Source organism: Miscanthus floridulus, chromosome 8 (genome assembly GCF_019320115.1).
Source record: "Miscanthus floridulus cultivar M001 chromosome 8, ASM1932011v1, whole genome shotgun sequence".
Classification (NCBI taxonomy): domain Eukaryota; kingdom Viridiplantae; phylum Streptophyta; class Magnoliopsida; order Poales; family Poaceae; genus Miscanthus; species Miscanthus floridulus.
This window is the reverse complement of record NC_089587.1, coordinates 115,995,179-116,015,266: the sequence shown is the minus strand read 5'-3', so window position 1 is coordinate 116,015,266 and position 20,088 is coordinate 115,995,179. Positions and strand designations below refer to the sequence as shown.

At 46.5% G+C, this 20,088-nt stretch overlaps 1 protein-coding gene and 1 long non-coding RNA gene across 2 annotated transcripts; one reads left to right on the top strand and one right to left on the bottom strand.

The window, feature by feature from the left end:
• The first annotated feature begins 5,810 nt into the window (after nt 1-5,810).
• LOC136473339 (uncharacterized) lies at nt 5,811-8,723 on the top strand. Its single transcript, XM_066470996.1, has 3 exons — nt 5,811-6,267; nt 6,748-7,034; nt 8,437-8,723. Exons 1-2 carry the CDS (start codon nt 5,920-5,922, stop codon nt 6,991-6,993), a joined length of 594 nt encoding a protein of 197 aa, XP_066327093.1. The 5' UTR covers nt 5,811-5,919; the 3' UTR covers nt 6,994-7,034; nt 8,437-8,723.
• Nucleotides 8,724-9,532: 809 nt separating this feature from the next.
• Nucleotides 9,533-12,034, bottom strand: LOC136473338 (uncharacterized). The gene is made up of 4 exons (XR_010762586.1): nt 11,004-12,034; nt 10,074-10,388; nt 9,693-9,851; nt 9,533-9,615 (listed from the first exon to the last, which is right to left on the bottom strand). It is a non-coding gene; the product is annotated as an uncharacterized lncRNA (long non-coding RNA).
• Nucleotides 12,035-20,088: the final 8,054 nt, after the last annotated feature.

The following is a 20,088-nucleotide window of genomic DNA, read 5'->3' as shown; positions in this document are numbered from 1 at the left end:
GAGAAGGAGAAGCCGGCCGAGGCGAAGAAGGCACAACCAGAGCAATCTCCCATGAAGCCGAGGCCAATCCTTCAGAAGGACCCGTCGCAATGGCCACGGTCACCTCCGAGGCAACCGAGTCAGCAGCGGCATCATCGCCAGAAAGCCTTGTCGCCCCCACAACCACTTCACCAATAGTGTGCTGCGAGTCCTAAGGCTCAGTACTTGGTGGCACAACAGAGGGCTGAGAAGAAGTCGACAGGGGGACCAGAGAAGACGAAGGCCTAAAAGTTGATAAAAGAACTCGCCGATGAGAACAAGAGAAAAAGAAAACAGAAGCAAAGAGACGAAACCAGAATCCACTCACCCAGCTATCTTCTTCTTCGCAAAACAAAAAGAGGACCTCACAGGGGGAACCACGGTGGCAAAAACGTCCCCGCCACTTGGCAGCAGCAGCGGTATAGCCGGTACCGGAGCCCCAGAAGAAGCCGGCACCGGGGCCCCGGAAGAACTAGGCACCGGAGCTCTGGAAGAACTCAGTACCAGAGCTACCGAAGAACTCAACACCGGAGCGACCGAAGAAACCGGCGCAGGAGCCTCAGAAGAACCCATACCCGACGTCCGATTACTACAAAAAGATCAAGACTAAAGTCAAAGCAAAGAGGAGGAATTCAACGGCAGGAGAATATGAAAGCAACTCACCGCCGCATGATAAGGGGTACTTCATCATCCTCTTCCTCCTCGGTCTCGACCAAGGCCACCAGGGCACCCGCTGAAAAAAGAACAAAAGTACTCAGTTCAAGATAAAAATAAGAAAACAAAGGGATAGAGAGTATTAATATGCTCACCTAAGAGCATGCTAGCTACAACTGGAGTACCTGGACGAGTACTTGGTTTGCGAGACTTCTTGGAAGCAGGCAGACCAGATGAAGAGCCATCTGTTCGCCCTCTCTTCAGGACACTATGAGGACCTCGAGGGACTGGACGAGGAACATATTCTTCATATACATCAACAACTCCGGAAGAAACTCCAGGAAACGATGCGGTGATTTGGAGCTTACTAATTATAGAAGCCCCAGCAGGATCCTCCCCAGTATTCACCACGGCAGGGAGGACATCAAGGGGGATTGGGTCAACAAAGTTGTGCCCCAATTCCTACAAAGAAGAGTAAAACAACCAGATGATAAAGATTAAACAAAGGTGGAGACCACAAAGGAAATTCAAAAAGTACTCGAATAAAGAAAAACAACTCACAGCAGGAGGAGGATTCTTAGCGCAATACTCAACAACAGCGTAAGGAACGACGTTCACCCCTTTCAGCATCTTCCGAAGACGCTCGAGCACCTCCTCGTCGGTCAACTCAAGGGCAGGGACCATACGAGAAGGATCCTCTGCCCCAAAGTACTCAAAACCAAAGTTTTCTTGCTCCTTAAGAGGTTGGACTCAACGGCGAAGAAAACTGGAAATAATACCAGGCCGGTCAAACCTTGCTGTTTCAGAGTACTTATCCTCTCAACAAGCGGCTTGATCGCCTAGTTCTCATAATCCGTCAAGAGTTTCTTTTCCCATCGATCGTTAACCGTGTGACTAGAAGAAGAATGAACGGAAAGAGGAGGAATCATGTTGGCGGAATAAAACCACTCGGAACGCCAATCCTTCACAGAGTCAACTAAGTCATAATCAAAAAAATTAATTTTGAGACCCTGACGGAACTGAATCCCACACCCACCAAGAACAAAAGTGTCATCATGGTAGGGTTGTGGTTTCAGACGAAAGAAGAAACAGAAGAGGGAAAGAGAAGGAGGAATTCCAAGAAAGGTTTCGCAAAGATGAACAAAGACAGAAAGATGGAGGACAGCATTGGGGGTAAGATGGTTCAAAGTAACCCCAAAATAATTAAGGAATCGATGAAGGAAGGCAGAAGCGGGAAGGCAGAGTCCCGCATGGACAAAGGAGACAAAGAGGACGATCTCACCAGGACCAGGAGCAGGGACCCGATGCTCGCCTAGAGCTCTCCATTCAGCAAAGTCCTTGCTCTGGATCAAGCCGTCGCTAACAAGCTCATGAAGCTGCTCTTCTATTGTTGTCGGAGCTAGCCAAACCTTCTGAGCAGCCCTCATGGCCACAAACTCCTGGTTCTCGATCAAAGAAAGAGATGATTCCTCGTCCACGAAGTCAGACTAGGACTTGCTCACGCTTTTCTTCTTACCCATGTACTAATGGAGGCAAAAAAGCAACTGGGGGAAGAGAAAGCTTAGATAGCGGCAGCAATGGCGACGGTGGAGGTCTGAGAGCTAGGGTTTTAAGGCAAGAGAAGGGCAGTAAAGAAAAAGAAGATGAAGGGTCTTTAAATAGATTTTACAGCGATAAAAATGGCCCACCAGGCCCGTTAAAGCACCGTGTGAGAATGCAACGGTCCATTTACTGACACAGCTAAAATGATGGAGGGCATAAATCCACACAATGGTACAATTCAATGGGCAGATTTTAGACTTATCCATCTAGCACTTCGGCAGAGTTATCAGATACTGCAAAAAACAACCCATCAACCACGAAGAAAAGAAGGGCTACCTCACAAAGAACATAAGAAGTCGGTTATTACGGAAAGAACTCGGTAATCTCATGTACGACAGGGATTACAGCAGAAAAGTAAAGGACAACTCAGAAGACAAGACTCTCTCTATTACAAGCAACTTTAAAAATAGAAGATTACAAATCTTACAAGACCCAACGAACTCGGTACCATGAAAAGCGAAGTAGTAAAGAGGAACCCGGACACGACTAGGCTCTGGAACGACTACGTGTCCCAAATTGCTACTCGGAAGGACAAACCGCCATCAGCTACACTGTTTTCTTCAAAGGACGGACACAGTGCATCCAAGGCAAAAATCAGCAGCACGGCAGGACAACACGGAGTAGGGAAGGCCGACAGGCATCTATCTACCCAAGACCGATGTGATGCTGGATATGGTGTTGATCTGCACCGGACAGTCTCAGGACAGGCGACGAGGATCAGCCTAGAACTTCCAGATGAAGGAACGAAGCCCACATCACAAGACTTCCTCCAACTACCGCCACGTACATCCTGGTACAATGCTGTTGCGGGATTAGCCTACCTCTAATCCCTATCACAAGACTTCCTCCAGCTACGACAAGACGCACAGGAACTACAAAACATGCCCGGGGCTGCTTTACTTCATAAACTACCATGTTCATGACCACGAAGGTTTCAACAGAATGTTCAATGGATGAAAACAAGCACTCCGGGAGGGTATTTATAGATCAAAGGAGCAGTGCACATGGACTAGGAGTACCAACGGAATAAGCCTAACAAGGGACACAGTAAAAAGACAGGATTCAATAATGGAAGACTCAGGCGAGAGGGAACAGTACTCGAAGACGAGCATATTCGGAAGAATATACCAACACAGTATAACCCGTGAATAAAAGGCATTTACACTCAACCACCACACAACTACATCTGACAAACAGCAGACTACCAGAGAATACACCAAGATTCTGCATCCGAGTTCTTCCTGAACAAAACAACCCGAATAAACGCTCGGGGGCTGCAAAAGGAAAGGTATACAGTTTTTTCGGACAACTCAGATTCAAGACCCTCCAACTTTTTGTTCCAAATAGCAAGAGGCTCGGGGGCTACACTCGGTGAGTGCACTTTTTTCAAAAAAAAGCGCATGTCACTCGGAAGACTTCTTCAGGACAAATGACTTCAAGGCCACAAGATAAAAAAAAACCCGAACATAGCTAAATCCAAACTCTTCTCAACAAAGAAAACGGGTATATGCTCAGGAACCTTTCGACGAAGAGTCAGAGAGATTTCAATAAAAGACCCTCAAAGCTCCTTGTGCCAAACAGCAAGAGGCTCAGGGGCTATATACAAATGGGAGTACTTTTTCTTCAAAAAGGTACACACCACGCAAAGATCTCATGAAGCGCTACACGGTTTCATTCAAGAAAGCACTCAGACAACGCTTGTCCCTACTCGACGAGACTTGAAGGAACAAGAAGAGGCTTCCAGAACTCAACCATGAAGTGCTCGGAGGCTTATCGGTGCGGGACCCACGGGATACCCCACAAGGAAGAGAGAAGACCTAGTCTAATTAGGTCTCTTCTCCTGTAATCTTAGTAGTAGTATTACTCTGTAATCCTACTAGAAACTCTTATTGTAACCAATTAGGACTCTGGTCTCCTGACTATATAAAGGAGGGCAGGGCTCCTTAGATCGGGAGTTCAAGACAACAATTGTACAACACTTTACGATCAATCCAACGCAAAGGCTAACACCGACTGGACATAGGGCTACTACTCGATCCACGATCGAGGGCCTGAACCAGGATAAATCGACTGTCTCTTGCGCTAACCGTCGAGTTTTGCATACGCTGAAGCCCGAACATACTGCCCCGGGTACCCCCGCGGCAGGCTATCGGTGGTCAAACCTCGACAATGATATAAACAATCATTTAAGACATGCACCATATCGTTTAAGATCAGTGGTAGATCTTGAATTGAGATCTAGGATCGGGTAGTGGTTAACCTCAACACGATATTGATATTTAAGTACTCCAAAGGAATCTCAAATTTTAGTATATATAGCCACCCCAATATACACAGAGTAGACATATGTCATACTAAATCAACTTCAACAAATTTTAATCAATTTCATTAAGATTTTATGGTGTGAACATAACATCTAGCTTTTCTCATGGGCGCCACATGTATATATATAGCAGCACCAATCTTCACAAAGGAGCCGGTTGTCATACTGAATCATCCTCAACTAATTTTGGTTAATTTCTCAAAACATTAAGGTGTGAACATGAGGTTTTTTATTCTAGGGTCTAGCCTTTAACATGCCCCCCCCCCATATATATAGGTACACCGATCTGTAGCGTTCGCGTGCCCTTAAACCTAGCTTGATCCGCTTCTTTTTTCATCCGAAATAGTGTTTTCCTCTCACCAATTCCTCCAGATTCCTCCAAATTTCTTCAAAATTCCTCCAAGCGAACGAGGCCAAAGTAGCCAGTTGTATATTGAATCATCTCCAACCAATTTCGGTCCATTTGATCCAATTGGTATAAAATTTGTTAGGGCATGGGCATCTGTATTGGTACAACTTCAAATTAAATCATACCTATCCTAACCATATGCTCATGTCATCTGAGAATGTCCACGTGTGATTGAGCATACTTTCAGTTGTGTTATGGGGCGAGCGTCAATTCAGGGGTTGATTTGGCTCGCCGCATCAGTTGTATGTGCTATCGAGTTGGGAGTTGCTTTGATTTTCAGTCGCGCTATGTTCCGGAGAATATTTAATTTATGGGCTATATATATGAGTGCATTTGCACATTTTCTGTTTCACATTGAAGCATGCATTTCTCTGTTTCTTTTAGTGCTTTTTGTTCAGGCACCAAAACTAACCAGGTTTGATTGGTTTCTCTTTTAGTGCTTGGGCTTCTTGCATTTCTCTGTTTCTAGACAAATATATTGAAGCGCTTTCCTTGACATGGCAAATATAATATTTGTATAATAGGCTTATTTAGTTTCTAGACAATGCTTTAACCGAACTATTATATTAGTATATCATTACATAATACAAATTAAAATCATAAATGAGTAATTTTTTAAATTATAAATGCAATAACACATTATAATAAATACTTTTTACAATAAAATGTTGTTGGTCAAAGTCCGAAAGGCTCGTTCACAGTGGTTTCCCACTAGCAAACTGCCCCCAAATTCATTCGGTCGCTCGGAACGAACCAGAACCCGACACGTGTTAAATCCCCTTCCGTGTTCGTCGCTATCCCCTTCCCATCCCACTTTCCCCTCGCTCCAGACTCCAGAGCCCAGTCCTCAAACCACAGCGACTGGAGCTTCAACAACCTACGGTTTCCATTTCCTCCCCCGCTCGCCGCTCCGATGGCCGTCGCCGAAGTGGCGATTGAGGTTCCCCCGCAGCAGCAGCCGCCGCCGCCGCCGGCGGCGACGCGGGAGCCGGCGGTGGTGCCGAGAGTGCTCCAGTACCTGTACCTCGCGAGCGCGTGGGTCGCCTGCGCGGGCGTGGCCGCCGCGACCGTCGCGCGCCGGGCCTTGGGCGACTCTTCGCCGGTGGTCTGGGCGTTCCTCAAGGTCTCGATCGGAGCCCTCGTGTTCCCCGCGCTGCTCATCCTCGTCTTCGCCGTGCGGGTCTTGCGCGCCATGCTTGCGGCGGGGTTCAGACGGTCGCTCCGCATCCACGCCAGGGAGATTCAGATCCAAGCCAGGAAGGTATTCGATTGAGTTTTGGTTTTACGAGTAGATGTATATACTAGTGGCTCGCTAGGCTCTAATTCTCTGTGTTGATGGAATCAGATACTGTATACACGCCCGCGCCTTCGATTTTAGACTGTGTTGTTATTTCCTCAAAGGAGAATTAATCTGAATCTGTCCAATTTCAGAGAATAATCATACATATCCTCTCAATATGGTCGTGTGAACTAAAAATGAAACCATTACTTTAGTTTGCTCCAAGTCGTCCTCATCAGGTCTCTATATGGGGTGTGGATGCCGGAGTTGCTTTCAGTTACGCTGTATTAGTTTCTCTAGAGAAAATTCAATCTGTGCGCTATATTTTTGTCAGTGCATTTGCATCTTTCCAGTTTCATATTGAAACATGTATACAAATCCAATCCATATGATAATTTCACTCGAGGAAAACTGACTGGGTTTGCTTGCTCTTGCTGACTTGCTCTTGGTCACCCTTGTCAGATGTTTGGAGCGTTAACGTGGAAGGCGCTTCAGGACCCTATCTTGCTTGCGTGGCTCGCATCTTTCCTTTTCATCCTGCTGCTTGGAGCAAGTGTTCTGGTGTTTGTGGGGCTTTTACCAGTGGAGGAATCTCACAGGGAAAGGATTGGTTATGCGCTCTCTGATGTGGCGGTATTGGGTGCCATGTCAATGTATTGCTTTATCATTATACCCAGTTTTGCGCTGAAGCTCTGGGGGAGCAAGTAGGGTGGTGATGCCGCGCAAGGCACAACACTGCGATATCTGAGGTACACAACTTTCTCTGGCCATCTTGTGTTCATGTGTCATATTAACTTTTCTATAACGAAGATGCTGTTCTGTACATAGTTGTGTTTTCTTCGCCTCTTATTAGTATGTTAACAGCTCCTTTAGTGGCATAAATCAGTATCTGATGATTGTGAAACCTGCTTGAATAGGCAGTTATTGAACAATAGATTTAATGTGAACATTAGCATAAAATCTGCTAGAGGTTGAAAAGTATTTGAAAGTACTTTTTTTTTGGAAATTATGTGTAGTTGAACCCAGTCGTAGGCCACGTGTAAATCCAAATCCATTGATATGCTTTGCCGAAATTTTCATCTATCCCTGAAGACAAGGAGCTATGGCTGGTGGTTGGGGATTGTTTGCCTTGGTGCCCAGGGAAATAATAAAGATGTCTCAACTCCTTGCTAACCTTGGGGGCATTTACTTTGTGGAATCGCCACAATGACTATGTGTTCAATGGGACTATCCCTCGCATTCAGCTTGTTCTTGGACTAATTTTGGAGGAGGCACACCTCTGGTGTCTTGCTGACGTTAGAGATTTAACCCATATGGAGATTACTTCAAGATAATTGGCTGGCCCATTTAGTGTTTGGTTCGGCCGTTTGTTTATTCTTTTAAATGCACACATGCATTATGTTCCTAGCTGAGGGGTGGCGTAGGAAAGGGCGGGTTGCTAATTTTTTTCCCAGTGCGATGATACGCAAGTCTACTAAGAAAAAAAGGGCCATGTGTAATCCACTTATCTGCATGCATTTTCACGTGGCCTTTGTGTATCTATCCTGTTCTGTTTATTGTACATTATTGTGGTAATAATGCTTTTATATTTGGTTGGTAACAGAAATAAAACTTGGTTTGCCTTTGTCAAATACATAAAGGGCATTAATTTTTTATCTATATCATATTGATGCCTTTTATGTTTGAGTAAATCGTTGGAAAACTTAGTTTGATTTACATGGTAGTATTTCAGGCCCATGTTTAGTACTTTTATCTAGTTTCTACAGCATTTGTGCAGTAGTTCTTTGGGAAATATATTTGGTTGTGGTAAGAGATCCTTTCATGGTGCACAAGTTTTGTCCCTGTTGCTCTTATTTTTTCAATGATATGTTGATAATAACTTACTGCACCACTAGCTTTTATGTATAAGTAAACATGTTGATAGTTCCATACGATGATTGTTGTGAAATGGATAAATAAATGTGGTTGCTGGTAACCTGTTGTATCAAAGGTCCATGTTATTAGTTTTAAGTGATACAGCTAGTATAAAGGATAGAAGATAGGCTTGTTGTATTGCTGAATATGTGGGTGCTGCACCTGCAGAATTGTTGAATACTGAGTTCTTGATGTCACTTACTAATCTAACCAAAGGTTGTCCTGTTTCTTTGACAGGCAAGGACAGTTGGAGAAGGCACAAAAGATCAACTAGTAGTTACAGGCTTATAGTACAGACCCTGAACTCTGCTGATGTCTGTGGTGAAGCCCGCTAATTAATGTTTTAGAGAAATAATTCTCTCTTGCAGACTTGCTGTTATTATACCTCAATACCTGGTGATGTGTGTGTAATGTGGTCTGGTCACTGTGGGTATCGCTACCCTAAGCCCTCGCAGAACATATAAGTACCCCGTTGGACATCTGTGCCGTCAAATGAATATAGTTGATTCATCATTGTGACTGGATTTGTGGTTGTCATTATTATGAATACAGCTATTTGTGGTAGGAGTATATATATCAACGCTAGTATGGACTCGTGGATGATATCTGTCTCCTAGCTTGCGAGTACATAACAACGTTGGAGGTTTTTTTTAGAGCAATGTTGGTGTTTGTTGTGACTAACATTACATGATCTACTTAGAGTTTCTTTTCATTGAGCAGGTGATGGGCTAACAGATGGAGATGGGTAATTTTTAACCTAGACCAGGTGAGTGGCCCTCAAAGAGCGTTTTGAGGCGGACCTTTTATTGACCTTGTGTGACACTGTTATCGTGGGCTGGATTGACTGCACGGGCCGGCCTGATTAAGATAGGGGCGCTTCTCTTGTATATATGCAACGAGAGAAATCGTATTGTGTTAATAATCTTCAAATTGCACTGAGTGAAAAAGTTAAAAGCAAAAGGAGTTAACATTCATCCATTTGGTTAAAGTTTAATTATAAAAGGTAAATTAAGGTTGCAGTGGACAGTGGCTTAAATTTAAGCAATAATCATGATTGTAACCATGCAATACATAAATAAAATGAAACAAAATGCGTTATTAACCATAACATAACAATGAAAAAGAAAAGAAAAGCATTTTGAGCTATAACAGGCTGAGACAATCTCATGTCAACCCAAAACACCAAAACGGTCCAAATATCACCCATAGTCCCAACAACACCATTACGCCTAAATCTAAGCCTTTAATCTGGACAAACGAACGAGATCACCCACATGCCAAACAAGTGACAAGCGATATGAACTACAGGACAAGCCAATCAAAGCGGAATGGCGCGCCAAAGCCACGCAGGAACAATAGACCAGCAGACCTTTGCTTCCTTTCTGCAGTCATAACCTCATAGCAATGTTTTTCGACCTAATCACAATGCAAGAGTTCATGAGATTATCCCCAGCTTGGAGAAGTGCAAAATCTAAATCAGCAGAAGTACTCACAATTTGCCCCTGTTTCAACAGAGTTACCACGCCAAGTAACCACACATAACCTGATGCCCGCTCTCTGCAGTGTCCCCCCACAGCCGTAATCTCTTTTGTACAAGACCAGCGCAATTACCATGGATCCACTCTCCGGTTTTGTGAAGAAATTCTATAAGCCTTGAGTGAAAACATGAATATGAATAAAATTAAAAATATATATATCAAGCCAGGCAAACCAGGTAGAAATTAGGAATACGGGAGCAGCTCAAATCAAATCTAATTGGTGGAGGAGGCAACAATACAACAACAACAAAGCGTCCCAAACAAGTTGGAGGAGGCAACAATGGTGTAGAAAAAGATAGGAGTATCTGGCAGTGAAAGTGAGGAACAGATGCTTACCTACACACCCGATCGGGACGGCTGCCACTCTCGTCCGAGTACCGTTCACCCGCCGCCGCTCCTCAGAGCTAGAGTTATGTTTCCTCACTGATAGTGGGCAATCGTGAACTTTACGAGAACAATCTTGGCCGGACTTGTAGGATTTGACTAATTGTTTGAGGAATAAGGTAAGGCTTGGACTTCAACTAATAATAACAAGTTATAAATTTGTAAAATCATATAGATCACTTGGGTTGCGGTTGACAGCCGCAACGGCAGACGCTGTGGGGCCCATCACAGGTGATGTGGCTCAGGATCAGCGAAATCGATGTACGTCTGCAGAGTCAACAAATTCATCAACTAAGTAACCATATAGTTTAGGGCCTGTTTGGATCACTAGACTAAAACTTAGTCCGTCGTTGGATAATAGGCTAAATGTGGACTAATTAAAAATGTTCTTTTTTTCTAATGAGTTCTACTCATCAATTAGCCTGTATTAGTTTTTGTTAGACCATGATTAGTTCATATTTAGGTCTTCTATTTGGCATCCAAAACATGGACTAAAGTCTAGTCTATCCAAACACCCCCTTAGTTCATATTGTACCTTATTAGTTTTGTGACTCTGAAGTGAATCTAGATTTTGGATTCATCAACTAATAACAAGTTTTTAGTCCAAAAATATGTTGTTTAGTTGATACCTTAACATATGCTAGCTCTTAATTGTTACAGTATATGTTTCGTGACTTCCAAGTGAATCTAGATTTTGAATTTTTATTTTTAATTTATAACCTTATTAGTTTTGCAATATTTTAATCCGTTGATTATAACTTCTATCCAGAAACTCCTTTTGTCTCCTACATGAAAAATGTGAATCCTTGGTAGTAGACCGTACTATTATTAGCCATTCAAATGCCATAAACGAACATAAGAGAGTTTTGTTAGAACACTTACAATATCCTTGATGTGGGCGAGCTTCCATTTCCTCTGCGATTGACACCATTTTTTTAGTTCAGCGTTGCTCCTAATATGTAGCAGTTGGAGCTTGGTGAGTTGTTGTATAGATGATGGCATTGACTTGATCGTCAGGCAACCCTTAATGTGGAGGCTTTGGAGAGATTTTAGGTCCCCAAGCCATTCAGGTAACATGATGTTCTCACAGTAGAATAACACCAGCAGACGAAGGGAGACCAGCTGTCTCATGCTCTCAGGCAAGCTGGTCACAGTCAGATATTTGATATCCAGCTCTTCCAGGGTAGATAAGTGGCTCAGCAGCGACCAGCTCCCACAATAACCAAGGCTGGAGACCACCAAACTGGTTCTTGGTGCTGCTGATCTGTCGCATTCTTCCCTGAAATTAAGCACTTCATCGCTGTGGAAGATTCGCCACCTGTGGAATAGAGGTGGGCATGGCTTCAACCTCAACCTCGGGCAATTTTGTATAACCAGATCATGAAGCAAAGGGAACATGAACTCCTCTCTACCATCCTCGCCACAGTATGTCGTGTTCCACTCCTGCAACGAACTCATGCCACTCAAGGTGAGTCTTGACATCAGAGGGAATGCTCGTTTGCCAGCACAAAGATCATCACCACTGATTTTTGTGAGGCTTTCCAAATTTCCAAGATACAAATCTTTGAGGTTTGGTAACTGCCCGAGTGGTGGCAGACTTGTACAGCTCAGTAGTACCCAGAACACAATAGAAACAAGATTCGGGAGATAATGAGGAATGTTCATGAGCCAGTTTGGAAAGCTTATGCTGCCATATCCAATCAGCACCAAGTGCTTAAGACCAATTGGTGGAGCTAGCTCTCCTAGGACATGTTTGCCCTCTAAACCATGAGGGGCCGTAAAGGACCACTTAAGTTCCAATCTCGAGAGGTTTTCTTTATTGCGCAATTGAATTGCGCTTGCTTCTCCTCGAACAGTTAATGCCTCGAGGCAGCTTATTTCAAGCTCAGAAGGATTTTTATCCTCAAGCTGATGAAGATTGCTGCCAGAACCATCTTCATTGTGGCGAACCACAAAATGAACTAACGGGTTACATTTGAGCTCAGATCTCCATCTCCTGATGTGCTCCTTCAACTGCACTGAGCACTGGTCCACCAGCAGCAGCTCCAGACTATCAATTGAGCCTATACTGTCAGGTAGATAGGATAGTTCTCTGCAGCCTGAGAGATCCAATGTATGTAGGCACTTGAGATCACCGATACTTTTGGGTAGAGATCTGAAATAATTCCAAGACAAGTCAAGATGCTCAAGGTTTGCAAGGGTGCTGATATTATCAATAGTTTCCTCAGCTTTTCTGTCATAATCAAGGACCCCTGATAAGCTCAAATACTTAAGTTTGGTGAGGTCACCTAATGCTTCTGGCATCACAAAGGAGCATCCTGACAAATCTAGATGCACCAAATTTATGAGCTTCCCAATAGACTCTGGCAATGCATCAATTTTATGGCAACTGGACAAGTACAAGTACTGGAGTTCTGTCAGGTTGCCTACATCTTGTGGTAGCCTTTCAAGATTGGAGCAGCTTGACAAATTTAAGTACTGTAGTTTGGTGAGGTAAGGCTTCTGATATCCTTACAAATCCAGAGCAGGTAGATAATTCAAGGTGCACCAGGTTTTTGAGATTTTCAAGAGATCTTTTTGGCAGTTCCACTATCTCGGAACAGCCTGACAAGTCAAGGTACATAAGATGTCTAAGTTTGCCAAGTGATGCTGGTCTTGGTGAAACCTGAGAAGATCCATGAATGTTCAGGTATTGTAGTTTTGAGAGCCCAGCAATACAATTGGGGAAACTCGGATTTTTCATCCCTGGAGCAACAAGAAACCTCAGATGCTTCAGCTGGCCAATAGATGATGGAAACCTACTGATGGAGGACTCGGTCAAGTCCAGTACACGCAAACACTTGGCAAATGAAAAGGAACCGCCAGTGATGCCCAGATTGCTGCAATTCTGGAAAAGCAAGGCCCTTAACTTGGTTGGTAAAATAGTCGATATCCTCAATGGCTTGCAACAATTTGTGACCGATGCATAGAGGCGATACTTTGAGTCCACCAAACTTCTCACTGTCAGCGTTATAGACAATCAACTCTTCATCCATGACTGATCTTGCAAGGTCCTACACTAGATCATGCATGGTGAACATTGAACTTCTCTGAGCAGTCTGAAATAATAAGTGTTAGATTACCATAGTGTCTCCTTGGTTATTGTGTTAGTTACTCCTAATTACTCTGCTATGCGCCACCCTATGTGGACTTAGCCCCCGGCCTTCCCAGGCTAAGGCTCTATATATTTGTAATCCCTGTGTAAACATAATCTAAGTCGGATTGGCATTCTGCCTTCATGGTATCGGACGCCTAATTCGGGTCCTGTGCCGACCCTTCCTCTCCCGCCCACCTCTCCTCTGCTTCCGCCCCTTCCTCTCCTCTGCTTCCGCACACTGCTTCCGCCCCTTCCTCTCCTCTGCTTCCTCTCCTCTTCAATAAGTTCACGAAAGGAGAACAATTAGAAATATCAAACTATCCTGATGCATACAGTATTGCGCAAGAGAACTATATTGACAATGCCAAAACTGTGACATGATGATTCAGTAAAAGGAGGGCAAGTATCATCTTTGACATTTCCTTTTGTTTTTTTATTCACGCTGCGAAATTAGATCATGGCTGAAAAATTAAACAAGCCATACTATGAAGCTATGGGAGAGAGTTATCGAGCATCGCTTGAGAGCAATAACGCGGGTCTCTATGAACCAATTCGGTTTCATGCCCGGAAGGTCAACCATGGATGCCATTTTCTTAATAAGACAAGTTATGGAGCGATATATGGAGAAGAAGAAGGACTTACACATGGTTTTTATTGACTTGGAGAAGGCTTATGATAAAATACCAAGGAATGTTATGTGGTTGGCTTTGGACAAACATAAAGTCCCAACGAAGTACGTCGGGCTCATTAAGGACATGTACAACAATGTTGTGACTAGTGTTCAAACAAGTGATGGAGACACGGATGACTTCCCGATTAGGATAGGACTACATCAAGGGTCAGCTTTGAGCCCTTATCTGTTTGCCTTAGTGATGGATGAGGTCACAAGGGACATACAAGGGGACATCCCTTGATGTATGCTTTTCGCGGACGATGTAGTGCTAGTTGATGAAAGTCGGACAGGAGTGAATCAGAAACTGGAGTTATGGCAGGAGACTTTGGAGTCCAAAGGTTTTAGACTCAGTAGAACTAAAAGTGAGTATATGAGATGTGACTTCGGCACTACTACTCGGGAGGAGGAAGATATTAGTTTGGAAGGTCAAGTAGTGCCTAGGAAGGATACCTTTCGATATTTATGATCAATGCTACAGAGAGACGGGGATATTGATGAAGATGTTAGCCATAGAATCAAAGCAGGGTGGATGAAGTGGCGCCAAGCATCTGATGTCCTATGTGACAAAAGGGTACCATAGAAGCTAAAAGACAAGTTTTATAAGACGGCGATTAGACCTGCTATGTTGTATGGTGCAGAATGTTAGCCTACAAAAAGACGACATGTTCAACAGATAAGTGTCGCGGAAATGCGTATATTGCGTTGGATTTGCGGTCATACAAGAAGGGATCGAGTTCGGAACGATGATATACGTGATAGATTAAGGTAGCACCAATTGAAAAAAATCTTGTCCAACACCGGTTGAGATGGTTTGGACATGTCCAACGGAGACCTCCAGAGGCACCGGTGCATAGTGGAATCCTAAGCCAGGATAATAACGTGAGGAAAGGCAGAGGAAGACCGAAGTTGACTTGTGTAGAGGCAATAAAAGGAGACTTGAAATGATGGAATATACCCAAAGACTTAGCCTTAGATAGGAGTGCTTGAAAAATAGCTATTCACGTGTCTGAACCTTGATTGCTTTTGCTGGGTTTCAACTCTAGCCTACCCCAATTTGTTTGGGACTTAAAGGCTTTGTTGTTGTTGTTGTTGTGTCTCTCAGGGACTTCGAGAACATGTAAATTCAGACAACAATGATAAACACAATACTATGCCATCCATATCAATCAATTTATCTAAGTTTGCGTGGAAACAACATCAACATACATATGAATGAACAAGCACTAGACAACACCTATTTTATTTGATATAGCAAAAAAAAACAATACTAAGGCCCTGTCTGGTTCTAGGAACTAAGAGGAATTAGAAAGTGATCTAGTGATGAAATGAGAAGCACTTTCTAGATATTAGTTTCAATTAATGGGATCCAAACAGGCCCTAAGAAAATTGTCCTCGAGGCAATTGTCAGGCAATTTATCTAAGTTTCAATTAATGGGATCCAAGCGAGGCCCAGGGAAGGGGGGTTCCACCGCACCCCCTAGGGGGGTCACGCGCGCCAAGGGAGGGCGCCGACGCCCTCTTCCTTCTACGCCGCCACTGTATTCGAGGAAGTTAGAATAAACGAAAGATTAGTTAGAATAAAGAAAGGATTAGAATTGGTTTGTTAGGAAAGAGAATCCAATCTATAAGGATATCTCTTTTAGTTGCTTGGAATACAAGTCCTATAGGGACTATAAATATAGGGAGGATGTAATCAATCTAATCAAGCAAGAATAGAGCAATTGCTCTTCCCTCTACCTCTCTCCCTTCTCCTACCGCTGCCCTCTCCTCTCCCCTGCGCCACCAACCCTAGCCACCTCCTCCATAGCCGTCGCCCCTCCCCACCACCCCAGCGACATGTTACACCTGGCATCCGAAGACCACTTCGATCCCCACACCGCTGCCATGGGTAACAACGGCAACTCCTCCGACTTGCAGAAGCTATTCGACAGCTTCGCCAAAGACATCCACGCCAAGTTCGACTCCCTCAAGGAACAGATCGACTCCGTCAGCACCCGTCTCACGAACATTGAGCAAGGACGGCCGACGGACGAAGTCGTAGTAGCAGCCCAACTTCAGCGTGATCGGGAGATCACCGCCAACAAGCTGGAGGTCGCGGCCAAGTTGGCCATGGAGACAGCTGGTCGTGCCTTCCTCAAGGAACAGAAGGAGAAGGCATCGTCCCAATCGATCCCCGAGATCGTCGATGTCTTGGAGGTCAAGCTCTTCGACGTCTTCAAGGGGGCACCTAAGCCCACCCCCGTACGCGTACCAAGGAGCACAACCAGACTCCTTCCCTGTGCTGACGCCCCGCATCCACAAGCTCTGCTTCCCCACGTATGACGGCAAGGAGGATCTGCTGACGTGGATCAACCGCTGCGAACAGTTCTTCAGGGGTCAAAAGACTCCAGAGAACGACGAAGTCTGGTATGCATCTTACCATCTGACAGGTACTGCACAACAATGGTACATGCGCCTCACGCAGGACAAGGCAGTGACGGCCTGGGCATACTTCACCCGCTGCGTCAACAAGCACTTCGGACCACCGACACGGCGCAACCCCTTGGGAGAGCTTGCATCCCTGCGCAAGACCAGCAGCGTCGACAACTACACGTAGCGCTTCCCGGCACATGTAGCGCGTGTAGGCATCCTCGACGAGCAGCAACAAGTGAACATCTACATCGCCGGGCTCCTTGAACCGTTGAAGATCGATGTCGAGCTACAGAACCCGTAGGACATGGAGATGGCTATGTCCCTCGCTCGGGCATACAAACGACGACTTGCGGTGGTCGCCGACTCCAACAAGTCCACCGCCAACAAGTCAACAAACCGATCGTTGACTCTAAAGGCGCCTACACCAACACCGAAACTAACATCCACCACCGGCGCGCCTCCAGCTACCCCAGCCCACCCCTTCAAGTGCCTCACCCCAGAGGAGATGACGGCACGACGACAAGCGGGACTCTGCTTCAACTGCGACGAGCCCTTCTCCCGCGGCCACAAATGCAAGCACCTATTCGACATCACGGCCGTCAACAACTACGACACCGACGACACTCTCATGATGATGATAGGTACTACACAATCCGTGGTTCGCGGGTGCCCCCCTATGTACCTCACAGGTGTCATCGCGGGCACGAGCGTCTACATCTTGGTCGACACGGGCGCTACGCACAACGTCATCGACATCAACGTTGCGCGCCTCATCGGCCTCCGCGAGCAGCGCATCGACACCACCATCCTCGTTGGTAGCGGCAACGAGGTCTCCTGCGGAGCAGCCTCCTTCAGTGTACCTCTATGTGCCGATGCAGAGGTCTTCCACATTGACGCCTTCCTCCTCGACATCAGCAGCGACATCAGCAACGATATCGGCATCATCCTCGGCACGCCTTGGTTGGCGAGCCTAGGGCGCTTGACATGGGACTTCAGTCTTCACCACCATGGAGCTTCAGTACTACAGCCTCGGCCGCCCCGTCACCTTTACTACCGTGCAGCCTCAACGCCGACCAACAACGGTCCTCGCCCTTCCAGCGCCTGCACCAATCAGACGGGCGACCCAGAAGCATCAAGCGCCGCCATCACCTCCTCGCGACATCATCCTTTACGCAAGCAGGTCCAGGCACCCCACTGCCCTCGACCAGCTAAGCTCCGCCAGCGACACTGTCTTCACCGACCTTCGTCAAGACGTTCTATAGCAGCGGGCTCTACGCCGCATCACCATCGCCATCGACAACGGCTCCGCAGCACCAGCTTGGTCGTTGGACCAAGGATTGCTCCTCTTCGACGGACGCCTCTACGTCCCCATAGTCTCGCCACTCCTGCTGGATCTTCTGCAAGTCAAACGGCAAGAAGGACCAGCCTGCTTAGAGCTCCTAGCTCTGGGGTACCATTCCACCTTGATAGCAGCCGACTACAACACGACTCCAACAGGCATCCTACTGGGCCACCTGTGCCCAAGAGGGGCTATTCCTTTGGTCACCGTGGTCTTCCTCGATGACCTTGGCTGCCAGCTACTCCGCGTTGACAATGTCTTCATCACCCTTCACCCCGGCTCCAACCGCCAACGTCTCTCACCAAACGAGTTTGACCTCGGGCACTTCATGTTTGGCACGATGCTAGACCTGACGATGTCACCCCAACGCATGCCAACGCTACGATTTGGCGCCGTGTTTCAGTCTACATCACGCCCAACGTCGACAACCACACCAACAACTTCATCGCTCCACCCGTGACACACTTCGCTTCAGCATCGACAGCACGGTCGGCCGCCACCTCCTCATGGTAGCATGCATGAGGGTTCTAGGCACCACGGGAGGTGCCAGACCACACAGCTACTACTTCTATGGCTACGTCGGCAACCTCCTCTACTGCTTCGAGTTCGCCATCCACCGCATGAGGGACAATGTCATCCTCGCCGATCCAACTCAGGGCAGCCTCCATATCCACATCGAGGCCATTCTACAGGGCCAAGACCTTCCCTCCGACGGCGTCACCAACTGGACTTCGTTTCAGCGCGAAGACGCGCTAAATGGAGATGGGGGTGATGTCACACGCCTAATGAGAGGGCCTCATCCCCAAGCTAATGGGCCAAGCGAGGCCTAGGGAAAGGCGATGACTGACCCTGGCCGGTTCCACCGCGCCCCCTAGGGGGGGTCGCGCGCGCCAGGGGAGGGTGCCGACGCCCTCTGCTTTCTACGCCGCCACCGTATCTGAGGAAGTTAGAATAAAGGAAAGATTAGTTAGAATAAAGAAAGGATTAGAATGGGTTTGTTAGGAAAGAGAATCCAATCTATAAGGATATCTCTCTTAGTTGCTTGGAATACCAGTCCTATAGGGACTATAAATATAGGGAGGATGTAATCAATCTAATGAAGCAAGAATAGAGCAATTGCTCTTCCCTCTACCTCGCTCTCTCCCTTCTCCTGCCGTCGCTGTCTCCTCTCCCTTGCGCCACCAACCCTAGCCGCCTCCATAACCGTCGCCCCTCCCCACCACCCCAGCGACGTGTTACAATAATGCTAGTATTTGTATTTTCCATCAATGTGGGACTGAAGATCCCGTGTGCTGTATAACCCACACCCACACCAATACCGGCCTCTATCGCTCCGCACCTGCATGGCTGGATCCACCTCCACAGATCTAGGATGACATGACTTTAGGCTCCACATTGACCATCCAACTAAGATCCAACCACTCAGCACGTTTTCAAGCAGCATTTAGGGGACGTTTGGATCATTACCTGACCAGGGAACCCTCATCTAGGCATGTCGATCCAGCTCCAGGTGTTCGAAATCGATAGTCTAGGTGAACTGCTTGGTCCAAGTGTAATTTCATGTCTTGAAGCAAACATCCCCTTAGATTTTTCAGGAACACTAATACGCTGGTGCTCACTATGATGTTCTGGTGGCATAACGACTGGGCATGGTTTAGAAGCGAGTTGTCTGTGAACCTGCAAATAGGTTTACAAATCTATTTGTGGATTCCCGGACAAACTCACTTGCATCTCTAGGCCACTTGCTAGCACTACAGGAGGCCAAATGACTCAAAGCCAGAAAATCTCCTAAACTTTAGGATCTAGCAACTGACCTAGCTGGTGACCACGCCCTGGCCTGGCTCAGTGCCTTGGCCCACCCTTGGCCTGGTCCCCAGCTCAGCCACTAGCCCTCTTCTTCCTTGTGTAGACGTTGCCTACCATAACATCTCCCCCCTCGGGAAACAGCTCGTCCTTGAGCTGGAAGGTGGGGTGCGCGGCGCGGAATGCGTCCACTAATTCCCAAGTAGCTTCGGAGGCCGGCATGTTCGCCCACTGGACCAGAATGTGCCAAACACCACGCCGGAGGCTGGAGCGCAAGACCCGTTCTAGTTGCTGCAAAAGACGACCATGCTGAAGAGGTGGCAGAGGTGGTGTGGACGCCGGAGGATCTCCACAGAACGGCTTTAGGACACCGACATGGAACACATCATGTACACGGGCAGCCTCCGGCAACTGGAGCCGATATGCCACCGCGCCGATGCGCTCCAACACTCGATAGGGCCCATCATACTTGGGTCCAAGCTTGCTGCGGCTACCAGGAACAAGTGACTGGGTATGGCGATGCAGCATCCGAAGCCACACCCAGTCACCCACGGTGAACTCCAGTGGCCGATGGTGAGCGTCGTAGTGATGACGGGCATACTCC